The sequence below is a fragment of the Aotus nancymaae genome, unplaced genomic scaffold, assembly GCF_030222135.1.
Source record: "Aotus nancymaae isolate 86718 unplaced genomic scaffold, 86718_ANA_hifiasm-v0.15.2.pri h1tg000041l, whole genome shotgun sequence".
NCBI classification, from domain to species: Eukaryota; Metazoa; Chordata; class Mammalia; order Primates; family Aotidae; genus Aotus; species Aotus nancymaae.
The window spans coordinates 21728522-21754813 of NW_026988455.1; the positions used below are offsets into that span (position 1 = coordinate 21728522).

Genomic DNA, 26292 nt, shown 5'->3' on the forward strand with positions numbered 1-26292 from the left:
GGTTCTTTTGTCTGTACACTCCAGTTTGATACTACCCTATGTCATTAAAAAAATCCCTCATCTTGACTAGCTTATGAATGGATTGGTACTTGGATTTGAAACTGCATTATCTGCAGACATTTTGCACATGTGTCCTAGGGAAACTTACATTTTTAATAGAAAAAGCTGAAAAACAACCAAATTTCTATGACAGGAGAATGGATAAATGTTTTGGTATATTTATATAATCAAACAGTAAAGAGCAGTATACATAAATGAACAATACACACATGTGCCAATGTGGGCAAATCTTGGAAACATGATTTAAAAGTATGACTTTTTTTTATAAAACTAATGGCATTCAAAGCTAAACAGTTTGTGTTTTGGGATGTATATGTGTGTAATGAAATCATATATATACACACACACAGACTTCACAAGGATGGTTATCTTTGGTTTGGAATTCAGGTGGAAGGATAGTTGAAGAGCTCAGTGGCAGACAGGTGTTAGTTCTGACCTAGATCAGCTTTGAGTGGTGATCATATTGGAGTTTGTTATGATTATGCTTTATTACATATATATGAATATATTCTTTATATGTGTCAAATAAGATCAATTTTTAAAAGATTTATCTTGAGACCCACAGACATTTCTTATGTTATTTACTGAATTTTTTTTTTCTTACTGTCAGCTGAAGAATGACAAGGTTCGCAACTTTGGAAAGGAGTGCTTTATGTCTCATAAAGGGTTACAGTGTGCAAGGTGGCCATTCCAATAGGCTGGGAAGGACAGTCTCTGGCCAGAATCCAGAAACTGGCACTTTGAAGGTGGGGCAAAGGGAACAGTAATGTATGCTGAGCAGGGTGGCCAGGTATACATAGTCAGTAAGCTACAGGAGGAATCATGAGTATTTGTGAAAGGAGAAACTGACACATGCGCAGTTGAGCTTCAGGCCTTTCCGTGGGACCTGTGTTTAACAAATAATAGCTAGAGGGTGGAGTCTTGTGCCTTCTGATGTCAAAAGATGAAGAAGAGGGCAGGGCACAGTGGCTCACTCCTGTAATCCCAGCACTTTCGGAGGCTGAGGCGGGCAGATCACCAGGCCAGGAGCTCAGGACCAACCTGGCCAACATGGTGAAACCCTGTCTCTACTAAAAAAATACAAAAAAATTAGTGGACATGGTAGTGCACGCCTGTAATCTTAGCCTGTGGTGCCAGCCACCCGGGAGACTGAGGCATGAGAATTGCTTGAACCTGGGAGGCAGTGGTTGCAGTGAGCCGAAATCATGCCACTGCAGTCCAGTCTGGACAACAGAGCGAGACTCTTATCTCAAAAAAACAGAAAAGAAAAAAAAGATGGTTTCTTTCGTTAGATGAGCTTGGCTGTTAGGCAGCTATGCCACCTTGCTCTTGGCCGAATAAATAACCCCTTCCTTTTCCTCCCCCTAAAAAAGAAAAAGAAAAGATGAAGCAGAGGACATGAAAACCCTCACTGCTCCTCCTCCTCTGTAATCTGGCCAGAACCACCCTGTGGTTGGTGGTCTCTTATCAGGAAGAAATGCTGGTTGGTTGTTTTGATGGAACTGCAGAAGGTCAGGGCAGTAGTCAGACTGTTGGTTGAAATCAGCAGTGGTGTCTTGCAAGGGCTGGTTTCTCTTTAGCCCTTAGGGAGAAAGTCTAATGGCGGCTATTGCGGGAGGCGGTATAACCAGGTGTGTCGCTCCCATCACATCATAGCCAGGAACTCAGCCTCTGAGGTTTATCTGGGATACCCTTGGCCAAAAGAAGTTCAGTTCAGTTGGTTGAGGGGTTAGAATTTTTTTAAATTCTTCTTTTTTTTTTTTTTTTTTTTTTTGAGACGGAGTTTTGCTCTTGTTACCCAGGCTGGAGTGCAATGGCGCGATCTCGGCTCACTGCAACCTCCGCCTCCTGGGTTCAGGCAATTCTCCTGCCTCAGCCTCCTGAGTAGCTGGGATTACAGGCACACGCCACCATGCCCAGCTAATTTTTTGTATTAGTAGAGACGGGGTTTCACCATGTTGACCAGGATGGTCTCGATCTCTTGACCTCGTGATCCACCCGCCTCGGCCTCCCAAAGTAATTCTTCATTATTTTTAAGGAAAGCCAAGATTTTGTATTTCTAAAAAAAATAGCTCTTGGACTCTTTTTTTTAAGGTTTTTTTTTTTTTTAATTGTCATTCTTTGAGAAAGGGTCTTCCTGTGTCCCCGAGTCTGGAGTGCAGTGGTGCGATCTCGTCTCACTGCAGCCTCAACCTCCGGGGCTCAAGTGATCCTCTCACCTCATCCTCTGGGTAGCAAGGATAGGCGCCAGCACGCCCAGCTGTTTTGTGTTTTTTGTTTCATCATGTTTCCCAGACTGGTTTCGAACTCCTCTACTCAAGTGATCGTCCTGTCTCGGCCTCCTGAAGTGCTGGAATTACAGGCATGAGCCTCTGTTCCTGGTTCCCTAGTTTTAAGGTTTTTGACCTTAAAATTTTTCTTAAAACTTTTTCTCTCTGACAGGGGAGAAAAATCCTTCTACATGTCTAACACCATGCGTTTATGACTGGGTGCAGTGGCTCACACCTGTAATCCCATCACTTTGGGAGGCCGAGGCAGGTGGATCACATGAGGTCAGGAGTTCGAGATCAGCCTGACCAAATGGTGAACCTCCGTCTCTACTCAAAATACAAAAATTAGCCGGGCATGGTAGTGTGTACCTGTAATCCTAGCTGCTTGGGAGGCTGAGGCATGAGCATCACTTGAACTCAGGAGGCGGACTTTGCAGTGAGCCAAGATCGTGCCATTGCACTCTAGCCTGGGCGAGAAGAACAAAACTCCGTCTCAAAAAAAAAAAAAGCGTTTATGGACCAGCTACTGCACAGAGACCTCCATCTTTCTTTCTGGCCCCCGTTTCACTAGTTCTTCTCATAAAGTTTGTTCATTTCCTGAGAGAAGAGCTTGTAGGCTTATTTTTTCCTTGGGAAGAAGTAACTTGGCCAGTGGATGTTCGTAGAAACTGATGGTGGAGGATCCTGCATTGTGCTGTTAATATTATGGTAGGCCATTGTTTCAGACTGAGCTCCTGCTCAAATCCCCAGCAGACCAGATTAAATTGATATAGAGTCACTCCTGCAAAATGCCACATAATCACATTGAAACTTTAGAGAAGCAGACGGATTCCAAAACAGACCAGTTTTTCCTGAAAATAGGAGATTCCAGTCTACCTGAGTCAGCTTAATAAGAAAGTCTACTCTGCTTTAATCCTTGCAAAAAGAACAACTGTCCCCCCCTCCACCGCCACCAAAGCCTGAAGTAACCTGTTAACCAATCAGGTTTTTTTTTTTTTTTTTGCCTCTTGTTCTGTTTTCTTGTTTCTGCCTTACAAAACTCACTGTTCTGCCATTGCCTTGTGGGAGCTTTTATTCTGTTTTGTAGAATGGAGGCTGCCCTGATTCATGAATCACAAATAAAAGCCAATTAGATCTATAACTCAATGTGTTGGGTTTTTGTCTTTGACAGTACTTATGGGGCTACTTCATATACAAACTTTCCGATAATTAAATGCCTTGGCAGTGGTGGGCTGGAACCTGCTCACGCTGACTCTAAGTGATTGTTAAATTTTCAGATTTTTTTTTTTTTTAAAGACAGGGTCTCAGCCGGGCGCGGTGGCTCATGCCTGTAATCCTAGCACTCAGCCGAGGCTTGTGGATCACAAGGTCAGTAGTTCAAGACCAGACTGGCCAACATGGTGAAACCCCGTCTCTACTAAAAAATACAAAAAAAAATTAGCTGGGTGTGGTGGCTCATGCTCGTAATCCCAGCTACTTGGGAGGCTGAGGTAGGAGAATTGCTTGAACCGGGACCCGGGAGGCGGAGGTTGCAGTGAGCCGAGATCACGCCACTGCACTCCGGCCTGGGCTACAGAGTGAGACTCCATCTCAAAAAAAAAGACAGGATCTCACTCTGTCGCTCAGGCTGGAGTGCAGTGGCATATTCTTGGCTCACTGCGATCTCCACCTCCACCTCCTGGGTTCAAGTGATTCTCCCACCTCAGCCTCCTGAGTAGCTGGAACTACAAGCGTGTGCCATCACGCCTGGATAGTTTGTATTTTTTTGGTGGAGACACGGTTTTGCCATGTTGGCCAGGGTGGTCTCCAACTCCTGGCCTCAAGTGATCCCCCCATACCTTGGCCTCCCAAAGTGCTAGGATTATAGGCATGAGCCATGACTCAGCTTAATTTTCAGAAATTTTGTGAGCTGGCTGTTGAACCATAGGCATCTTGAAATTGTGGCAGTATTAGTACTGATACAAATCAGGGTTCACCCCTGTCTGTTGGGTACTACTTTTCCCTCTTTCCTCCTGCTATATTTACGTTTTCTACAACTGGAGAATTGCTGGGATCTGAAAGCAAATGTACTTTGTTTTTGGCCATGGTGGTTTCCTGTACTCTTAGTTTTTAATGAAAGCAAGTTCTTTCATTAGGAAACTTAAAGACAAGACTTATTTGAAAGCTCTTCTACTTTATTAAAATAAAGATCAGAAAGCAGGTCTGTGTTTCAGAGTCACTAAATTTACTTTATTGTTCTTAGTATCTTAGAAAGTGTGTTCTTAAAGAGTAACTCAAATCCTAGAATAAAATTTAATTCTTTTGTTCTTTAAAAAAAAAGTAATATGACTGTTGTTCAGATGTTTCATTCAAAGGAAATGGTGAATTTTTAGATTCTAATATGTTAATCATTGTTACAAATCCCTTTCCCTCTTTAAATTTAGGTTGCCTGGGTTAGAAGCAATAAACTAATTATTTTGAAATATTAGGCATCAGCAAGGCTACACAGCCATGAAATGATCAGGATCTATTAACAGCTGTTGTTTCTTAACTTACTTTTCCTTCTAGGGCTTCCTGGTGTGTACCTTTCTTCCAGTGGTTCTTGGTGACTGTTTACATCACCATTGGGACCCACATTGTGCACATTAGCACTATAGGATATGTGCAGTGGACATGTTAATTACGTCACTGAGGGCCATTCTTGCCTTTAGTAGCATTTAAATTAGATGGTATTTCATGATGAGATAGAAAACATTTTTAGAATTCTTTTAAGTAGAAACTCTGAAGGGATAGACCTAGTTTTCTCAAGTTGAGACATCAAAGAATTGTTACCTAATGATAAAGAAATATTTAAAATAGGTTTTTATTAGAATTTTAGATTACAGAATTTAGTGTGAAGCAATGATGTTTTTGTAAATGATCTTCCACAGTAATTTTATTAAAATGCCAGTACTCATAACTTCCTTTTTCTTTGATGAAATAAAATTGCAAAAGCTTTAGTTTAGCTGTGTAAATGCAAAGCTGAATTGAAATACAGGTAATTATGTCAAAAGATGCAGCTTACAAAATTCATCTGTTTAACAAATCTTTTTTCTTAACATTTTGTTATAAGGTTTTATAGAAAGAAAGAATTAAATTTTGGAAAATTTCAGTCTGGTTATCTGCTCTTCATGTGATTGAAAATCTACTGTCCATGTGCTTTTTTCTATGAAAAAAGCTGTCTCTGTGAAATACAAAGATTATCTTCATATAACTGAATGAAAAATCTGATATAGGCCTGGCACGGTGGCTCATACCTGTAATCCCAGTACTTTAGGAGGCCAAGGTGGGTGGATCACCTGAGGTCAGGAGTTCGAGACCAGCCTGACTAACGTAGAGAAATGCCATCTCTACTAAAAATACAAAATTAGCTGGGCGTGGTGGCACATGCCTGTAATCCCAGCTGCTTCGAAGGCTGAGGCAGGAGAATTGCTTGAACTGGGAGGTGGAGGTTGTGGTGAGCCGAGATCATGCCATTGTACTCCAGCCTGGGCAATAAAAGTGAAACTCTGTCTCAAAAAAAATAAAATAAGGAAAAATCCAATGTAAGTTTTGTGGTATAAACCTCTTTTTAAGCAGTGCTTCTGATTTTGTTTTTGTTAGCACGTTTTTCAATTTGAGAATTGGGATACATTTGAATTTTATTATTGAAAGGCTCAAAGTAACACAAAACAAGTCACTAATAATTAACAAACTCACTACAGTATAATAGATGCACATACATATCAGACTTTTATCTTGGCATCTCTTCTACAGAGTTTAATATTGGAATCAAACTCTTCCTGTCCTAGCCTAGCTATCTTTGTATAAATGAGTGTTCTTTAATGTTTTGGTAACTACATGATCTATCTTTGTGTCATCTTTATCTTAAGCTTGGAGTTTCCATTATGTTTCAGAATATAATGATACTCTTAGGATGTCACAAGATCTGCCCAGTTTAACATTTTCTCAAAGATATTGCCATAGGATGATGTTTATTTTGTTGTGGAAAGTGTAAATTTTATACATTATTAAAATGTGATGAACTCTTGAATTATTTTGGTGTAAGTTTATTGAAGCATAGGGATCTTGATCTCTTGATGTGGAGTCAGAAGATACGGATTCTCTCTACCATCTGGTACTTTCCATATCTCTCCATTGCAAGAATCATGAGTTGTTTTTTTCTTCACTTGTACCTACTGTCTAGTACTGGGCACATGGTAGCTACCCGGTTGAAAGGGCAAATTGGCTTATATCTTATTGGTGTAAACATGTTAGCCATACTGTAGTTATTTCATCTTATCTTCAGGTTGAACTTTCTCCTGCAATCTCTTTCTGTCTGCCTCTACCTAAAATTCCAAGAATCCTGCTCAACTTGCTAAGTTTGATCCTCTGATCCTCTGTCTTTTCTATCCAAGCTCCTGCTGTCTTAGGATGTGACTGAGAATGATAGAATGAATATGAGTGGAGCAGTTGTTGGACTGTCTATGGTGACAGCTGACCCTTTGCTAGAATGGGATGGGAAGTCTTGCTCAGGAGTTCAAGTTTGATATGTGAAAGTAGTGATGCTTAGTGGACATCCAAGTGCAGGTGAATTTGGAGTTGAGGCAAGTTGACCCAGGTGAACTTGGGAGTCAGAATGTTGATGCTGTGTGAAGCCATGACCACTGGGTGAGACACTTAGGGGGTTACTGTAGAGAGAAAAAAAATAGAGGCTAAAGCGAAAGAGGTAGCTAGAGAAAGGTCAGTCAGGGTAGGGAGGTAGGAAGAAAACAATATTCTTACTGTTTTGTGTGTTTATTTTATGTTAGATCCAGGGGGTACATGTGCAGGTTTGTTACATGCATATATTATGTAATGGTGAGGTTTGGGCTTCTAGTGAACCTGTCACTCAAATAGTGAACGTTGTATACAATCAGTAATTTTTCACCTCTCACCCCCTTCACCACCGTCCTCTCCTGTGGAGTCCCCAGTGTCTGTTATTTACATCTTTATGTTCATGTATACCCATTGTTTTGCTCCCACTTGTAAGTGAGAACATGCAGTATTTGATTTTCTGAGTTATTTCACTAAGAATAATGACCTCCAGCTCCATGGTGCAGCAAAAGGCATATTTCAATCTTTTATTATGGCAGCATAGTATTCCATGATGTATATATACCACATTAGGAAGAAAACAGTATTCCAAAAGCCAAGTGAAGAAAATGTTTCAAGGAGAGTGTGATCAAATGCTGCTAACAGGCCAAATAAGATGAATTTTTTAGTAAGAATTGACTACTAGGTCTTTGATACAGTTTTGATATTTGGCACCACTCAAATCTCATGTTGAATTGTAATCCCCAGTATTGGAGGTGGGGCCTGGTGAGATGTGTTGGAATCATGGGAGTGGATCCCTCATGGCTTGATACTCCTCACCTCAGGTAATCCACCCGTCTCTGCCTCCCAAAGTGCTGGGATCACAGGCATGAGCCACCACTCAGCCAGCAATTGTTTAAGTAGTACATCTAAGATAACAGTTCAGGCGGGAAGCGGCACTTTGGCAGGCTGAGGTGGGTAGATCACCTGAGGTTAGGAGTTTGAGACCAGCCTGGCCAACAGGGTGAAACCCTGTCTCTGCTAAAAGTACAAAAAATTAGTGGGGCATGGTGGCAGGCACCTGTAATGCCAGATACTCAGGAGACTGAGGCAGGAGAATCACTTGAACCTGGTAGGCGGAGGTTGCAGTGAGCTGAGAATGTGCCATTTGCACTCCAGCCTGGGCAACAGTGAAATGCTGTTTCAAAATAAAGAATTGCTTAATAAAGAATATTTTCAGTTTGCAGAATTTTTTTGTTGATCTGCCAATTTGACCTAAATTGTTTATTTACGTTCACTGTGTCTTTTTCGTTTGTTTGAGGGTCAAAGAGATTTCTAAAAATATGTAATTAATGTAGTTTATTAGATTCAATCCAGCATATATTTTACTTTTTATTTCCCTAATTTGATGTAATTATTAGAAATTGGAAGTGCTGAATTACGGTGTGTGAAAGATTAATTGGTAGAACATTTTGCTGTCTTTGTTTTCTGCACAGTGACTTACAGATCTTAATTTTAGTTTTCTTTATCCTCTTACCAAGAATGATGGAGAATGAAAACAAGCATCTGGGAGTCTATTTTTTTCTCTTATGAATTGTTAACATCCCTCTCCTTTTGAATCATAGTTCAGGATATAGTTTTCTTGTTTTTAGGGGCAGTGTCTCACTCTCTTGCCCAGGCTGGAGTGCAGTGGCACAGTCATAGCTCACTGTAGCCTTGAACTCCTGGGCTCACATGATCCTCCTGGCTCAGCCTCCTGAGTAGATAGGACTGCAGGTGCATGCCGCCATTCCTGGCTAATCTTTTTCTTAGTGGATGGATGCAGGTTCTTTAAATATATTGATATGTTTGCTCTAAGGCCAGCCATTATGCTTGTCTGTGCCTTCTGATTTTGGCGATTTTACTTTTTAAAAATAATCTTAACTATGTTAGGTGCTTCTCTGGTTTGTTCTGTGTGTGGGTTTACTCTAATAATGTTGAAGATTGTATTATGGTACTACCTTATAGTCGTTATTACACTTATGTAGTGTACTTGATCCACTGTTTCTGTAGAGAGTTCTACTGACTTTCTACTATGAGTGGTGACAGAATTTATATATTTTCTGATTTAAATTCTTCCCTCCCACCTTTCTCTTCACCCACCTTTTTTTTTTTTTTAGAGTTTTCTTTATACAGTAGTACACCCCTTATTATTAGGGGATGCACTCCAAAACCCCTAGTGGATGTCTGAAACCACAGATAATACCAAATGATAAAGTACACACCATTGATAAAGTTTAATTTGTAAAGTAGGCATAGTAAGATATTAACAACAATAACTAGTAATAGAATAGAACAATTTATAACAATATTCTGTAGTAAACGTCTTATGAATGTAGTCTCTCCTTCAAAATATTTCACTGCACTGTACTTACCCTTGTGTTGAAGAAGGGATGGAGCAGGATGGTATGAGATTTTGTCATGCTACTCAGAATGGTGTGTCATTTAAAACATATAAGTTATTTTTGGACTTTTCCATGTAATATTTTCCAACTGCGGTTGACCATGGGTAACTGAAACCTCAAAAAGTGAAGCCGCACATAAGGAGAGACTACTATAATTTTAAATTTACTCATACCTCTGTTAACTTGGTGTACAAGTTTTAAATTATATCTGTCCATCAGCCCTTGTTTATGAAAGCTCAAGAAACCAGTGTACTTTCTTTTTTTGGCTTTATGATTTTCAGATCAATTAGATCATATAATTCTTTAAAATAGCTTTATCAAGGTATAATGACATAAAATAAATTGCCCATATTAAAGTGTACAATTTGGTAACTTTTGACTTGTGAAAACAGCACCGCAATCAAGATAATGAATATGTCCATGACCTCCAGAAATTTCCTCATGGCCCTTTGCTAATCTCTTTCTCTTACCCCTCCCTGCTACCCTCAGCCTATCCTCAGGCAATTACTGAACTTTCTTTGTATCACTATAATTTTCATATTTTTGAATTTCATGAAAATGCAACAGTATGTATTAATTTTTGTATGTATTCCACTAGCTTTTCTTTTTTTTTAATCAGTAGTTCTTTTTTATTGCTGAGTAGTATTCCATTGTCCAGGGGTACTACATGAAAGACATTTCGATTGTGTTCAGTTTTGGCTGTTACACATAAAGCTACTACAGACATTTACGTGTCAAGTCTTGACTGCCCATACGTTTATGGAAGAGGTTATGGCCATTACTTCCTCAGTAGCATTTTCAATGTAGTGAATCAGCGTATTTGTCCTATGGATGGTGAGACTGTCAAGTTCCCTGTAGATTAACTTATGTATCCAGAGCTCCTCAAATAATATTGTGTGTATAAATCACCTGGGTTAAAATGTACATTGTTAAAAATGTAGATCCTGCTTCAGTGGGTCTGGGATAGGACCTGGGATTCTACATTTCTAAAAACCTTACAGACTATGCTAATCCTGCTGTTCTACAAACCATACTTTAAATAGCAAGGTTACAGAGCCTGAGATTTAATGAAGCGAGGTAATAATAGTGAGGTTTTCTTTATTGCCAAGTCAAAGTAAACTACTTATAGTATGCTGTCTTTTTATCAGAAACAGAAGTGACTGCATTTACCATGTTAAGCAGCATTTTAAATACCAAGAGTTTTGTTACATGTGGAACAGCAATCAACAGAAGTATTATTACTCAGTTCTGCTAATAATTGTAACCTTCCAGATAAGATTGCTCAGTAGACGTGGACCTCCTTGCCAGCCGGTCATCTATGCATTTCCCTTAGGGAGGGTTTATTTGATTTGGAATTTTGTTAGGAAGGAGATATTCTGGTGTTAGCCCTTTTTAGTTTAATAGCCTACAGAGTCATGTACTGGAGGGCACTGCCACACTGTGGGTTTGGGGGTTTCCAGAGAAAACTGCAGTCAGAACTCGATTCCAGTCAACTGACTGGTGCTTTGCATCTAGTTCCCAAGGTTTCCCCAGTTGAACCCAGTGAACTGTGGTGTTGCTGTAAGTCTCAAGGAATTAGTGGCGCACAGAGCCAGTGTGTTGTCGGGCTTCCTACTGAGTTTTAGCGTTTCTCTTTTCTCAGGTACATGGTCAGAAGTCCTTAGGGGAAGGATGGGAGGATGGCTTACAGTGCTGAGGATCTGGGGTGTGAGAACTAGTGATAGGCAGTAATGGTTAGGAGCAAGACCCTGGAACCAGACAGCCTGTGCTCAAACTGTACCAGGCATGTAACAGCAACTCCTTTGAGTGTGTTCTCATCTATACATTGAAAGTCATAAGAGTTCTTACATCATAAGGCTGATAGGATGTTTAAGTAATATTTGTAAGGTTCTTAGGACAGTGGCCATACACAGTAAAAACTTTATAATATTTGCTAGATACATAAGCATTTACATAGAAAGGTAGGAAGGCAGATGGGAAAATGATCGGCTTAGAAAAATTAAGCAACTTTTTGCAGGTCTCATGGTGGTAATAGTGGTGGATTTGAGCCAGGATTTGACATTTGAACTCTTCACAGTTGTATTCTGTAGCATCCTTTAAATCATTCAGCATAGTATCTGGCATATATTTGATGAAGCAGTGACTGAATTTAGGACTTTACCACTTTACTAATTTGTTGATATGTGAAATGTCAGCATAAGCATAGTATAACAATTTAACACCCCTGAACTCACTAGACTATGTCTGTGATATTCTGGCTTGGGTCGTGTTAGTAATAAAGTAGTGAATAAGGTCATGCGTAGTTATATTATTGACCTTGAGTTAAATTAAAGATAAGTCCGTTTTAATAAATGAATTGCTTTTTTTTTTTAATTTTCCTGGACATAGATACATATGAATTGCTTTTTGAAGAAATTATAGGTGTTTTCTTCTAATTGACTAAGGAAGTCACCATCTGATTTATATCATATCAGATTGTTTTATAGACATTTTATCATGTTGTTTTAAAGACACTAAAGGAAATAATATCCTGATGGTGCATTAAAATAATGTATTGCTGAATTTTCCAAATGAATAATGCATTGGGGAAATTTTCCAAATTTTTCTATGTAATCTTTCCAAACTGCGGTTGACCATGGGTGACTGAAACCTCAAAAAGTGAAACCGCACATAAGGGGAGACTACTATAATTTTCAATTTACTCATACCTTCGTTACTTGGTGTACAAGTTTTCAGTTATATCACTCCATCAGCCCTTGTTTATGAAAGCTCAGGAAACTAGTGTACTTTCTTTTGTTGGCTTTTTTACGTCATTAAGCTGTTTTACTTAATTTTTTAGTTAGAAACATTTTGAAGACAGCTTTCTACAATGCTAATTTATGTTCATTAATAATTTAAAGTACAAGTGCTTAACTTATTTGATGATTTGAGAATATTGGTATCCCATTTTTCTTGTTCTTTTTGAACGTGGAACCCAAATTCTCATCATTTTTTGTTATGTATTTCTTGTAAGCTTTGGGTACAGGTGCTGTTAAGAATTAAGGAAGATATTTTCTGCCTTCATCATCGAGTGTAAAGTCTGCAGCACTGCAGTGAGGCTGTCCTCTTGCTATTGGAGCTTATGGTCTTTCTGCACTACTCGCAGTATTAGGAAGGAGTTGGACCCCATTCCAAGTTGCCCACGTGCCTTTGGTTTTAGTTAAGGCAGTGATTGATTACTTATTTTATACTGTTTCTAGGCAGTTTTTCTTTTTTTTTTCCTACTAAAAAAGCAAATGTAATCCTCTTTTTAGTATGAATCCCTACAGCCTGAAATTACTATGATGGGCCTGTATAAAAAAACATGTGAGAGGGAATGCTAGCCTTCCGCCATTTGTTCGGAGTATAATGACCCCTTTGGTAAGGAATGTTGCTGCTCTTCGTCTGTTAGTTTTTCTTTACAGCAACTTGTAGAGTTTTTCCATTTTATTTAGATTTTTTTTTTTTTATTGGGGAAAGGTTTCTGAAACTAAATGTTATTTCTTTCTTTCTTTCTTTCTTTTTTTTTGGAAGAAAGAAAGAAAGAAAAAAAAGAATGAAGAAGAGGAAGAAAAAGGAAGAGAAAGAGAGAGAGAGAATGGGAGTATTGCTTTCTTGCCCAGGCTAGAATGCAGTTTAGTAATGGGTATTGAAAACCTCTTTTATACCAATAATTATACTTAATGATGTAGACAGGAAGGAATAAGGGAAGAAAATAACAAACAAGCAGCCAACCAATATTTCATTTAAATCTATGAAATGCTATGCGATTACTGAGGAGTGATTTACTTCCAATTATGTAATCTCTTTTGGAATAGGTGTGAGGTGGTAATGTATGTTTTATGTATTTGAAGTGGAGAGTTCTATAAATGTGTATTAAGTTTACTTGTTCCGGGTAGTTCAAGTCCTAGATGTCCTTGTTAATTTTCTGTCTCGTTGATCTATAGAATCATTAGCTCTTCTTGTTACATTGATCCTTTTGCCATTATGTAATGTCCTTCTTTGCCTCTTTTGATCTTTGTTGCTTTAAAGTCTACTTTATCAGAGGCGAGAATTGCATCTCCTGCTTTTTATTTATTTGTTTATTTTTACTCTCTGGTTGGTAAATCTTCCTCCTCTTTGTTTTGAATCTTTGTGTATCATTGCATGTGAGATGGGTCTGGATGCAGCATACCGATGGGTTTTGGCTTTTTATCCAATTAGAATATATATAAGTTTAATACTGCCATTTGATGCTAGCTGTCTGTTTTGCCCATTAGTTGGTGTAAATTTTCATTGTGTTAATGCTCTTTGCTTTTTGATATATTTTTGGAAAGGCTGATATTGGTTGTTCCTTTATATATATAGTGCTTCTTTCAGGAGCTCTTGTAAAGCAGGCCTGGTGGTGGTGAAGTCTCTAAGTACTTGTTTGTTCGCAAAAGATTTAATTTTTCCTTTGCTTGTAAAGCTTAGTTTGGCTGGATATGAAATTCTGGGTTGAAAGTTCTTTTCTTTAAGGATGTTAAATATTGGTCCCCACTCTTTTCTGGCTTGTAGGGTTTCTGCTGAGAGATCTGCTGTAAGTCTGATAGGTTTCCCTTTATGGGTAACCTGACCTTTCTCTCTGGCTGCCCTTAGTATTTTCTCCTTCATTTCAACCCTAATAAATCTGGCCAATTATGTGCCTTGGGGTTGGTCTTCTTGAAGAATATCTTTGTGGTGTTCTCTGTATTACCTGGAGTTGAATATTACCCTGCCTTGCCAGGTTGGGAAAGTTTTCCTGAATGATATCCTGAAGAGTATTTTCCAGCTTGGATTCATTCTCTTTGTTACATTCAGGTACACCTATCAAACGTAAATTAGGTCTTTTCACATAGTCCCATATTTCCTGGAGACTTTGCTCATTCCTTTTTATCCTTTTTTCTCCAATCTTGTCTTCTCGTTTCATTTCACTAAGCTGGTCCTCAACTTCTGATATCCTTTCTTCTGCTTGATCAATTCAACTGTTTAAACTTGTGCATACTTCGCGAAGTTCTCGTGTTTTTCAGCTCCATCAATTCACTTATATTCCTCTCTAAATTGTCCATTCTCTTTAACATTTCGTCAAACCTTTTTTCAAGGTTCTTAGTTTCTTTGGATTGGGTTAGAACAAGTTCTTTTAATTCACAGAAGTTTCTTATCACTCACCTTTTGAAACCTGCTTCTGTTATTGGAACACACTTGTAATCTATTAAGCCTTGTTCCGTTACTGATGAGGAATTGCAATCCCCTGTAGAGGGAGAGGCATTCTGATTTTGAGTATTCTCTGCCTTTTTAGGCTGGTTTCTTCCCTTCATTATATATTTATCCGTCTGTCGTCTTTGTAATTACCGACTTTCTAACTAGGTCTCTGAGCGGACATCCAACTTGTTGATTCCCAGCACTGAAATCTGAGCAATCCACTGCACCAGCCAAAACAGCGGTGTTAAGATTGAAGGTGCTTTTCTGCCCGGGAATCTCCAGACTCTGCACCATGAACTGCCATGCTGAGGCGCCAGCAAAACCGCTGCGCCGGCCACAAGAGTCACCCTCGCGACCCGTGGGGCTCCTCCGCTGGGAATCTCTTGGTCCGTGAGCAACAAAAATTCATATGAAAGTGTGGCGTTCTCTTGTTCTCTGCGCTTTCACTGGGAGCTACGAGCCCGAGCTGCTAATGATCAGCCATCTTGGATCTCTCTCCTTATTTAGATTTTAACCTAGTGCCAGAATCCAAGTTTCGTATTTAGAATACTGTTACCTTTGGCTTTTGGATATATGCTCCTTTTAAGGCCCCCGTCTCTCACCCCTAGTATGTTTGCAGCCACGACTCTTGTGTGGGCCTTCAGGAGAGCCAAGGCCCAGCCAGCCTGCAGGCTTCACTCAGGGCTTGTTTTGTTATTGTGATTTTTTTTTTTTTAATTCAGTGATGGGAATGGGAGAATATACATTAGGATGAAGGTAAAGTTTTAGCTGACATGAAAGGTAATTCATTGTAATTTTCAGTTAACTTTGATTTTATTTCTATGTTTCTTGAAATATTTTTAATATTCAGACTGCTAACATAGTACTACATAGGGCCTTTCCATTGAAATACTTGATTTCACTACTTTCTGTAGGGACACTATTCTTCAAGCAAAAGCAAATTTAAAAATCATGCATCTGACACTAACATTTTTCTTCAGTAGTCAAATTGTTTCTATGTTTCTAGAAGCATACAAATAACCTACATTATGTGTTGTATTTATTTGAGAGCTGAGAGTAGATACTTCAATTTTCCTCACTTTGATAGTCCCTTGACTCCGGTTATTGTAGGCCGCAGATCCTGCAGACTACTCAAGTGCACCAGAGGCCTTCCTTACAGCTGCTTTTTTTCCTCTTAAAATAGCAAACTGTTCAATTGTTTGCTTTAATTGTATTTTTAGGAGGGTTTCAAAGGATTATTATCTTCTTTGTCATACCTGGCTCATTTCCTGGTACGAAACTCAAAATAGTATCTGATCCTATTGGTTGCATAACATACTGAGTCATAATTTCTTCCTCTTGCTGTTGGGAATAGCCATTGCTCATTGGATTTGCAGTTCCTGTTTCATTTATTTGTGCTTACATACAACTGTCATTTTGCTCTTCCTTTAGATCTTTGAAATTCATAATTTACTTTCTAAAGGTGTGTTTTATTGTGTTCCTGATATGATTACTAGTATTGTTTTTTTCTTTTTTTTGGAGATGGAGTCTCGCATTGTCGCCCAGGCTGGAGTGCAGTGGTGCACTTTCTACTCATTACAACCTCTGCTTCCAGGGTTCAAGTGATTCCGCTGCCTCAGCCTCCCCAGTAGCTGGGATTACAGGCGCGTACAACCACGCCTGGCTAATTTTTGTATTTTTAGTAGAGATGGGGTTTCACCATGTTGGCCAGGCTGGTCGTTAACTCCTGAGCTCTAACGGTCCACCTGCCTCGGCCTCTTAAAGTGCTGAGATTAGAAGCTGAGCCACTGTGCCCAGCCCCTCTTTGATTTTGAATTGCTACCAAGTAGAAGAAATACTAGATGAAAAAAAACAAACAAACACATATATCAGGTAACTGTGAGACTAGCATGTGCTTTGAGATGATGCATATTTTCCTGGATAAAATTTACTACAACAGACATCTTTTAGGGAATAATTAGGATGATGTATAACTTTAGAGTTTATAATATTATAAAATGGCTAATATTTAATTATCTACTGAATACTAATGAAGCTGTTTTGCTCAATTATTTAGTTGGAAATACTTTGTAGACAGCTTTCTACAATGCTAATTTATGTTAATTAACAGTTTAAAGCACCAGTGCTTAACCTATTTAATGATTTGAAAATATTAGTATCCCATTTTTCTTGTTCTTTTTGTATGTGAAACCCAAATTTCTTGTAATTTTGTGTTATATATTTCTTACAAGTGGTAAGGCATGTGGTGCCTGAGACTTCTTGCTCTTGGCGCTCCTGTCTCCTATCTGCAGGCCCCCAGTCCTCACCTCTGGTGTGTCTCATGGTACCCAGACAGGCTCCTTTTGCAGTGACCCTGGCATGAGCCTGCACAAAAGGAAACAAGCCCTGGAATTGCTAAGCTTCTCAAGGGGATACAATTTTCATCCCCTTTAGAAACTTAATTTCTCAAATTTTTTCTTTAAAAATCAAGATGAGGTCTCACCATGTTGCCCAGGCTAGTCTTGAATTCCTGGGTTCAGGCAGTCCTCTGGCCTTGGCCTCCCAGAATGCTGGGATTACAGGCATGAGTCACTATACCTGGCTCCAATTCTTAACTATCAGACTTAAAAATAATTTTCATTAATTCCAAAAAGTATAAACATACTGGAGAAATAAGAAAGATATATTTATCTCTCCAGAGATTCTAAGGGTTTTAAGAGCTGTATGTCTGGAAACAGGGATGAAGACCAAATATGTATTTCATAATATCACGGCCCCAGCAGCTACTTGGTAAATGACTTCAGCACTCATGTAGCAGGGAGAGAGCACCCACTCTTTCTCTGCTTCTACTCTTCTCCAGCTTAGAACTCCTTTGCAGTTTTTCATTTGTTTAGTTCCATAGGACTGCATATGTTTCTTTTATTTTTTTAACTATTAAACAAAAGAGGTTAATAATAATGAGAAAAGAAAAGTGGGCAAAATACTGGGTTTAATATAATAGAGGGGGAAGAGGCAATAAAAAACCTTGAGGTCTGTCCCAGATTAGTAAGGACGTTATTGAGTAGCATTGATGTAATGTTAATTTTTGTCTCCTATGAGGAGTAGGGTAATGAGTCCTCTGATAGAAAAGTATGCATAGAGTGCCATGGAAGCATAAGGAAGGGACATTTGAGGCTTGAGAGACAAGCAGGGGCTAGCTAGGCATTCTAGGCAGAGCTGCACCTTGTATACAGGTATTGAGTCTTGAATGGAGACTTTTAGAAGTGTTTTAAGGAGTTGGGGCTGGAAGAGAATATCTGTCTGAGGTTACAGAAGAGATTAAACAGGTGTGCAGAACCTAGTTCTGGGTACCTCCTTGTGCCATGCTTAATGTTTACACCATTTCTATCCTGAAGCTAGAATAAATCATTATACAGTTTTAAATAGGGGAATAGCATGACTATGTTTACATTTGAGAAAGATTACCTTACAGGAAATGTAGAAGATGCATAGAAGGGTGGCAGATTGCAGGTGAAGGAGATTAATTCGGTATTTCCTGCTGGTGAGAAATGATGGGACGCAGAACTTGGGTAGTAGAAAAGGGCATTGGAAAGGAGGACATCTGGGATGACTTCTGAGTGTCTTGAATGACTTGGTGATTGGAGGTGCTACTAACTGAAATACAACCTAGAAGAAAGATTGAGAAGAAATGATTTGGACACCATAAAGTATTTAAGTGGGTATGTCCAACAAGCAGGGGGCTGTTTGGGTTTGAGGTAGAGATCTGGAAATCATTGATAGTATAAATGGTAAAAGTTGAGGATAAGACTGAGATCTGCTGGGTAGAGTTTATATTGAGAGGGGAAGAAGGCTGAGAAATCACAAGAGGTAGATGGAAAGGCAGGAAAAATGAGGGACCCAGCAGGTGGTGAAGGAAGGAATTCAAGGAGAGAGTGTCCAGGATGGATGTCTCTGATATTCTGAGGCAGTACATTTAATAGATACTGAATATTGTCTGTTATATTTAGGACAATCTTATAATGTCATTGGTAACTGGAGCAAGAATGGTCTTGGTGGTTTGGAGGTGAATGGGTATGAGTGACATGGATTTACTCTACTCTCAGAAGCTGGTCTGTAAAGGGGGTGAGCTGGAGGGCCTTAGCAAGGCCTAAGAAAGGCTTCTGATGGGTAAGACTTGAGGTTGTAGAGATAGTAGATTGAGGAGGTCTAGAAATAGATGATCTCTAGGCAGGTTTTTTTTTTTTGAGACGGAGTTTCGCTCTTGTTACCCGGGCTGGAGTGCAATGGCGCGATCTCGGCTCACTGCAACCTCCGCCTGCTGGGATTACAGGCACGCACCACCATGCCCAGCTAATTTTTTGTATTTTTAGTAGAGACGGGGTTTCACCATGTTGACCAGGATGGTCTCGATCTCTTGACCTCGTGATCCACCCGCTTTGGCCTCCTAAAGTGCTGGGATTACAGGCATGAGTCACCGCGCCCGGCCTTCTAGGCAGGTTTTTAGGAAGGAAGAGGAGATAAGAGTGGATAACTGGTCATTACATTCTACTTGTAGTTGCTCAGGATGACCTTGGGAAGCACTCAGATTAACTTGTTGTTTTATATTTTTATTGATTTTACTTTTCTTTTTTTTTTTCCAGATAAAAAACACATTAAACTCACTTCCAGACTGAAACACTGACATAGCTGTTATTTTTTTTCACAAAGTGTTCTGGAAAGCACATTTTGAATTTGTTCTGTCCTTTCAAATCCCTCCCCACCCCCAACCCCTAAATGTTCAAACCGGTACAGATAGTGAAATACTGCCTGTGCAAAAGCCCCTTCCACACCTGCTCTTCTGGAAGTTCTTCAGATGGCAGCTGTGTATATGTGCTCCTTCTTGGCCTTTTCAGGCTTGATTTTGAATAACTCTGATGAATTCTTTATTTGTGAATGAGTAAGACTCAGTGTACTTCAGCAAATTTGTATATTTTAGAAGGAGTCAAGGAGTGAGTCTCTGTTGGGGATGTTTCACATATCAGAATACCTATGGAAGAAAGATTTTGCGGGATAGTACCTTTTTAAAATCCACTTTCTGTTACATATTAACGTTGGCCAGCCTAGGGTCACATTCCCATAGTCAGAAATACAATTAATAAAAAGAATTCTGCTTTACAGAATAACTAATAAAACCAGTCACTTGTTGAACTGGTTATGAAAATGAAATCTGTATGTCATAATTTACAAAAGCTATATTAAAATAATACTCAGTTTCTAGACTCAAGAAAGTTCAGTTTTTAGTTCTCTGACTGGCTGACCTTTTTCCAGGCATGCTTGTGAGCAGACTCTCAGGGCATCTTGCCTCTGAAGTGGAAGAGCCTGATTGTTTTCCAGCTTCCAGTCATAGTGTTAGGGCTCCTCACAAATGACAGCTCATGGGCCAATGCCACAGCAAATACTTGGACAGTTTCTTTCTTGTTTGAGCAGATGTCACTTCTTTGAATGAGACTGTCATTCTTAGCACTCAAGTAGCCCATAAAGGATCATAAATTTCACAATTATGTGTAAATCATTTCAATTTGAACTTTCTGTGAACCAAACATCTTGTGAAAGACTTCTGGCTCTAAGATTAAGAAATCATAGAACTGTGATTCTGTTAATTCAACAAAAAATATTTATGAAAGTAATTCAATAATATGGGAAGGTTTAAAGATATTGCTCATTCATATGATGGAACACTATACAGTAATTATATGAAGTTTTTGAAGAAGAATGAAGGAAATGGTTATATTTTGTTAAAGGTAAAAGGGATGCAAAAGTCTGTATATGATCTCCCATTTAAAACATAAATTCACAGAAAAAAATTTAAAATGAATTGCAGAGTGAGATAATGCTCTTACTAAGGAAGCATAAATTTTTTCTTTCAATTTCAGCTAATCTTCCAGTGCCAACGATTGCAGCAATAGATGGACTCGCTTTAGGTGGTGGTCTTGAACTGGCTTTAGCTTGTGATATACGAGTAGCAGGTGAGAATTAATCCTGTTAAAAACATAATTTTAAAAAGGTGAAGTTTGTGTTTACTCTTCAGGTAATTTCAAATATTTTATTTTACTTCCTGTTGTTGAGTAGAACATTTTCAAAAAGTTACCTGTTGGGTTTAATAGTATTTTCAAAATTCCCACTTGAAAAAAGTCTTTTGTTGTTTCTTGCCAGGATTTGGGTCAGGCAGAATTGAGTTTGAATCTTAGGTCCTGAACCAGGCGGGTGGCTCACACCTCTCTAATCCCAGCTCTTTGGGAGGCTGAAGTGAGCGGATTACTTGAGCCTGGGATTTTGAGGCTATATTGAGCCGTGATCATGTCATTGCACTCTAGTCTGGGTGACAGGCGGAGAACCTGTTTTTAAAAAAATTAAAAAAAGAAAGAAAAAAAGGAAAAGAATCTGAGGTCCTCCCCTTTTTAGGCCAATATCTTCCTCAGGAAATAGGGGAAATGACTGTTGCTGTTGTGAAATTAAGCGATTAATCTATGGATGTTAGCCCAAGCACTAAATCACCATTAGCTACAGTAGTAATAACTTAATCTCTTTGAAGTCCACTTTCTTCTGAGTGGTTTTCTGAGGATCTTATGGGGTGAGTAGGAAAATAGTGAAAGCAGTTAGTGCTAACCGTTGACTGTGTGCAGTCCAGGCACCCAGTGTTATTCTAGCGCTTGACATGCATTCACTCACTCCATCTGCCTAACAGCCCTGAGAGCAGGCACTTTGGAGCATTGGAGGAAACTGGAGAAGAGAGAGGAGAAGCAACAGGCTCCGAAGAAGTGACTGAACTGAGATTTGAACCCAGACTATTTGGCCACAGCCCAGACCCCTGTTACTTCATGAGAGCAACATAGACTGATCTCCCATGTTTATAGTTGTGGACACTGTATTCCATAGAGACTCAGCTCTGCCTGTGTCCTTGGGCTCTGAGGATGAGAACTGGGCAAAACAGCACAATATAGTCACTGTTCTTTTGCTTTCCATTTTCACTGCTGATGTGGCTTCATGTTAAAAGCAGAGCTGCGAAGGCAGAAGGATTGATTGAGGCCAGGGGTTCGAGACTAGCCTGGGCAGCATAATGAGACCTCATCTTTACAAAAGATTTTTAGAAAAATGTAGAGTCAACATAATTCAGTTTCTTGGGATTTCTGGTTGCTAGTCCATGTGTACTTTTTTCTCCTTTTTACTTTATTTTAGGACCTTATTTTCTTGTAATGAAATCACTGGATTTTAACTTGAAAAGCTAAGGTACATGTAATCCATTTCTGAAGGAATACACGTTTTGGAACTAGAATATGGAAAGTAGTCTAAGTACATTTGGATATGCAAAGAAAGAAGTAATTAAGATGTTTTAAAGTAGCTGTGAAAACAGACATGAAAAGAGGAACCCTGTCCAGCTGTCAGAATAGTAAAACTATTTGTCAGAGGGTAACTAAAGACTTGGTCTTGAAAAGTTGCCGTACTGATATAACCTATTAAGCTCTTTGGTGTGAGGGACTATATTCAGGCAGCTGAAGAATTTGGACTTGTCAGATACTGACAAGTCTGCCGATCCTGAATAATTAATAATCTAAGCCTCCAAATATGACTTGGTAATATCAGGTCTAATAATGGAGTTACAGCCCTGGTCTCATGCATCAGAAATTAATTCACTGCCAAGCAGTTTTTCACAGAAAATTTTGTGTGACTCTCTTATTATATGTCATTTAGAGTGTTTACTTATTTCCATAACAATGCTTTAGAAGTGATTTTTTAAGAATTTGTGATATCAGTTTAGTAAATAATATTTTTAGTGTATCTCATAACTTTTTCAAGTAGTCATATTTGAATGTGATGATATGGATGATACTTAATTTTCTTTCTTTCATTTTAGCTTCCTCTGCAAAAATGGGCCTGGTTGAAACAAAATTGGCAATTATTCCTGGTGGAGGTATGAGTTGTTCACGCCTATTTCTCAAATCTTTGATGTGTTTCTAGAAATGGGGCATAAGGCAAAATCATGTTAATTGGAAAGGCAACATTTTTGGGTAAAGAGACTAAGGGTATATTGTTTGCATCTCTAGCAAAGTCCCCATTCAAGTTACAGGCATACCTAAGAAATTTTTCCCACTGCAATGAAACAGATATTGCAATAAAGCAAGCCACACAAGTTTTTTGGTTTCCCAGTGCATGTAAAAGTTATGTTTACACTATCTTCAGTCTGTTAAGCATGCAGTACCATTATGTCTAAAAATACAATGTACATATCTTCATTTAAAAATACTTTATTGCTAAGCATTTTAATGGTCATCTGAGCTTTCAAGGAATCATAATCTTTTTGCTGGTAGAGGGTCTTGCCTTGATGTTGAGACTGCTGACTGAGTACAGTGGCAGTTGCTAGAGGATAGAGTTGCTGTGGCAATTTCCAAGGACAGCAGTGAAGTTTGCCACATCAGTTGACTCTTCCTTTCACAAAAGATTTCTCTGTAGCATGCACTGCTGTTTGATAGCATTTTATCCATAATTCTTTCAAAATGGGAATCCGTCCTCAAACCCTGCCACTGATTTATCAAGTAAGTTTATGTAGTACTCTAAATCCTTTGTTGTCATTTCTGCAGTGTTCATAGCATCTTTATCAGGAGTAGATTCCATCTCAGGAAACTGTTTTCCTAATTCATCCATGTATTAGTCCGTTCTCATGCAGCTAATAAAGACATGTGACACTGAGTAATTTATAGAGGAAAGAGATTTAATGGACTCACGGTTCTTCATGGCTGGGGAGGCATCACAGTCATGACAGAAGGCAAAGGAAGAGCAAAGGCACGTCTTATCTGTGGTGGCAGGCCAGAGAGAATGAAAGTCAAGTGAAAGGAGGAACCCCTTATAAAACCATGAGCTTTCCTGAGACTTATTCATTACCACAAGAATAGTATGGGGGAAACCACCTCCATGATTCAATTATCTCTCACCATTTCCCTCTCACAACACGTGGGAATTATGGGAGCTACAATTCAAGATGAGATTTGGGTGGCAACACAGCCAAACTGTACCAATCCACAAGAAGCAACTCTCCATGCGTTCCGGTTTTATCATGAGACTACGGCAATTCAGGCGCGTCTTCAGGCTGCTCTTCTTACTCCATTTTTCTTATTTCCACCACATCTGCAGTGACTTCCTCCACTGAAGTCTTGAATCCCTCCAAGTCATCCGTGAAGATTGGAATCGTCTTCTTCCAAACTCCTGTTAATATTGATATTCTGGCCTCTTCCCATGAATCATGAATGTTCTTAAAGACATCTAGAATGGCACATCCTTTCCATAAGGTTTTCAATTTAATTTGCCCAGATCCCCAAGAGGAATCACTATGTATGACAGCTATAGCCTTATGAAATGTTTTTTTTTTTTTTTTTTTTTTTTCCTCGAGACACAGTCTTGCTCTGTCGCCAGACTGGAGTGCAGTGGCATGATCTGGGCTCACTGCAACCTCCACCTCCCAGGTTCAAGCAATTCTTCTGCCTCGGCCTCCTGAGGAGTTGGGACTATAGGTGCGCATCACCACGCTCAGCCAATTTTTGTATTTTTAGTAGACGCAGGGTTTCACCATGTAGGCCAAGATGGTCTTGATCTCTTGACCTCATGATCCACCCGCTTTGGCCTCCTAAAGTGCTGGGATTACAGGCATGAGCCACTGTGCCTGGCCTGAAATGTGTTTCTTAAAATATAAGACTTGAAAGTAGACTGATCCATGGGCTGTGGAATGGTTGTTATGTTATCGGGCATGAAAACAACATTCATCTCCTTGTCCATCTCTGTCAGAGCTCTTGGGTAACCAGGATATTGTCACTGAGCCATAATATTTTGAAAGAACTCTTTTTTTGAGCAGTAGGTCTTAGCAGTGGGCTTAAAATATTTAGTAAACCATGCTGTAAACCACACGTGCTGTGATCCAGGTTTTATTTTTCCATTTATAGAGCGCAAGCAGAGTTAACTTAGCGTAGTTCTTAAGGTCCCTAGAAGTTTGGACATGATAAATGAGCAGTGGCTTTAACTAAAAGCCACCAGCTGCATTATTCCCTAACAAGAGAGTCAGTCTGTCCTTTGAAGCTTTGAAGTCAGGCATTGGCTTCTCTTCTGTAGCTATGAGAGTCCTAGATAACATCTTCTTCTAGTAGTAGGCTGTTTTGTCTGTTCAGTGTAGCCACCTTCATCACTGATCTTAGCTAGATCTTCTGGATAATTTGCTGCAGCTTCTACATCAGCACGTGCTGCTTCACCTTGTACTTTTATGCCATGGGAGATGGCTTCTTTCCTTAAACCTCATGAACCAACCTCTTCTAGCTTCCAACCTTTCTTCTGCAGCTTCCTCGCCTCTCTCAGACTTAACTCTAGAGTTAGGGCCTTGCTCTGGATTAGGCTTTGGCTTAAGGGAATGTTGTGGCTTGTTTCATCTTCTTTACTTACCTTAAAACTTTCTCCATATCAGCAATAAGGCTGTTTTGCTCTCTTGTTATTCCTGTGTTCATGGGAGTAGCACTTCTAACTACCTTCAAGAAATTTTGCTTTGCATTGGCAACTTAGCTAACTGGTTCAGGAGGCCTAGCTTTTGGCTAATCTCAGCTAATCATTTCTAGCTTTTGATTTCTGGTGAGAGACGTGTGGATCTTTGCTCTACTTAAACACTGTAGAAGCCACTGGAGGGTTATTCACTGGCCTAATTTCAATACTGTTGTGTCTCAGGGAATAGAGAGACCCAAGGAAAGGGAGAGAGGTGGGGGAACAGCCAGTTGGTTGAACAGTCAGAATACATGCATTTATTGGTTAAGTTTGCCATCTTCTGTGGGCATGGTTCATGGTCCCCCAAAACAATTACAGTAGTATCATCAAAGATTAATGTTCACAGGTTACTGTAAGAGATACAATAATGAAAAGGTTTGAAATATTGTGAGAATTACCAAAATGTGGCTCAGACATGAAGTAAGCACATGATGTGGGAAAAAATGGTGCCAATAGTCTTGCTTGATACAGGGTTACCATTAATTTGTAAAAATGCAGTTTTTGTGAAGTACAAAAAAGGGAAGCACAATAAAATGAGGTATGCCTCTATGCCCTATTTTTAGCTTATGTAGGCAGTGAAGACGGTGATTCTTAAGTTTTAAATTACTGTGCTAAATTACTGTTGTCACTGTTTGGATCTGTTTTTCTAAAGGATTACACAAACATTTTGAAGCTTTTTTGAGTGCCTTTTTAAAAATTTATTATTATTTTTTTGAGACGGAGTCTCACCCCATCGCCTAGACTGGAGTGCAGTGGCGCCATCTTGGCTCACTGCAACCTGCACCTCCTGGGTTCAGGCGATTGTCCTGCTTCAGCCTCCCGAGTAGCTACGATTACAGGCATGTGCCACCATAACCAGCTACTTTTTAGTGTTTTTAATAGAGATGGGGTTTCACCATATTGACCAGGCTGGTTGTGAATTCTTGACGTTGTGATCCACCCACCTCGGCCTCCCAGAGTGCCAGGATTACAGGTGTGAGCCACCGTGCCCAGCCTCATGAGTGCATTTAAATGTGTGTGTCCTCATCAGCAGCTTCATGCAGACGGTGAAACCCCAAGTGGAAGAAGAAGAGAGGTGGCCGGGTGCCGTGGCTCACGCCTGTAATCCCAGCATTGTGGGAGGCCGAGGCACTGGATCACTTGAGGTCAGGAGTTTGAAACCAGCCTGGCCAACATGGCAAAACCCCATCTCTACTAAA

At 39.5% G+C, this 26292-nt stretch overlaps 1 protein-coding gene across 3 annotated transcripts in view; it reads left to right on the forward strand.

The window, feature by feature from the left end:
- AUH (AU RNA binding methylglutaconyl-CoA hydratase) overlaps positions 1-26292 on the forward strand; it is a 147323-nt gene that overhangs the window by 49026 nt on the left and 72005 nt on the right. For all 3 annotated transcript variants that reach the window (XM_012472203.2, XM_012472204.2, XM_021674263.2), the window contains 2 exons: positions 20455-20547; positions 22434-22490. In XM_012472203.2, coding sequence (XP_012327626.1) covers positions 20455-20547; positions 22434-22490 — 150 coding nt within the window. The remainder of the gene's footprint in view (positions 1-20454; positions 20548-22433; positions 22491-26292) is intronic.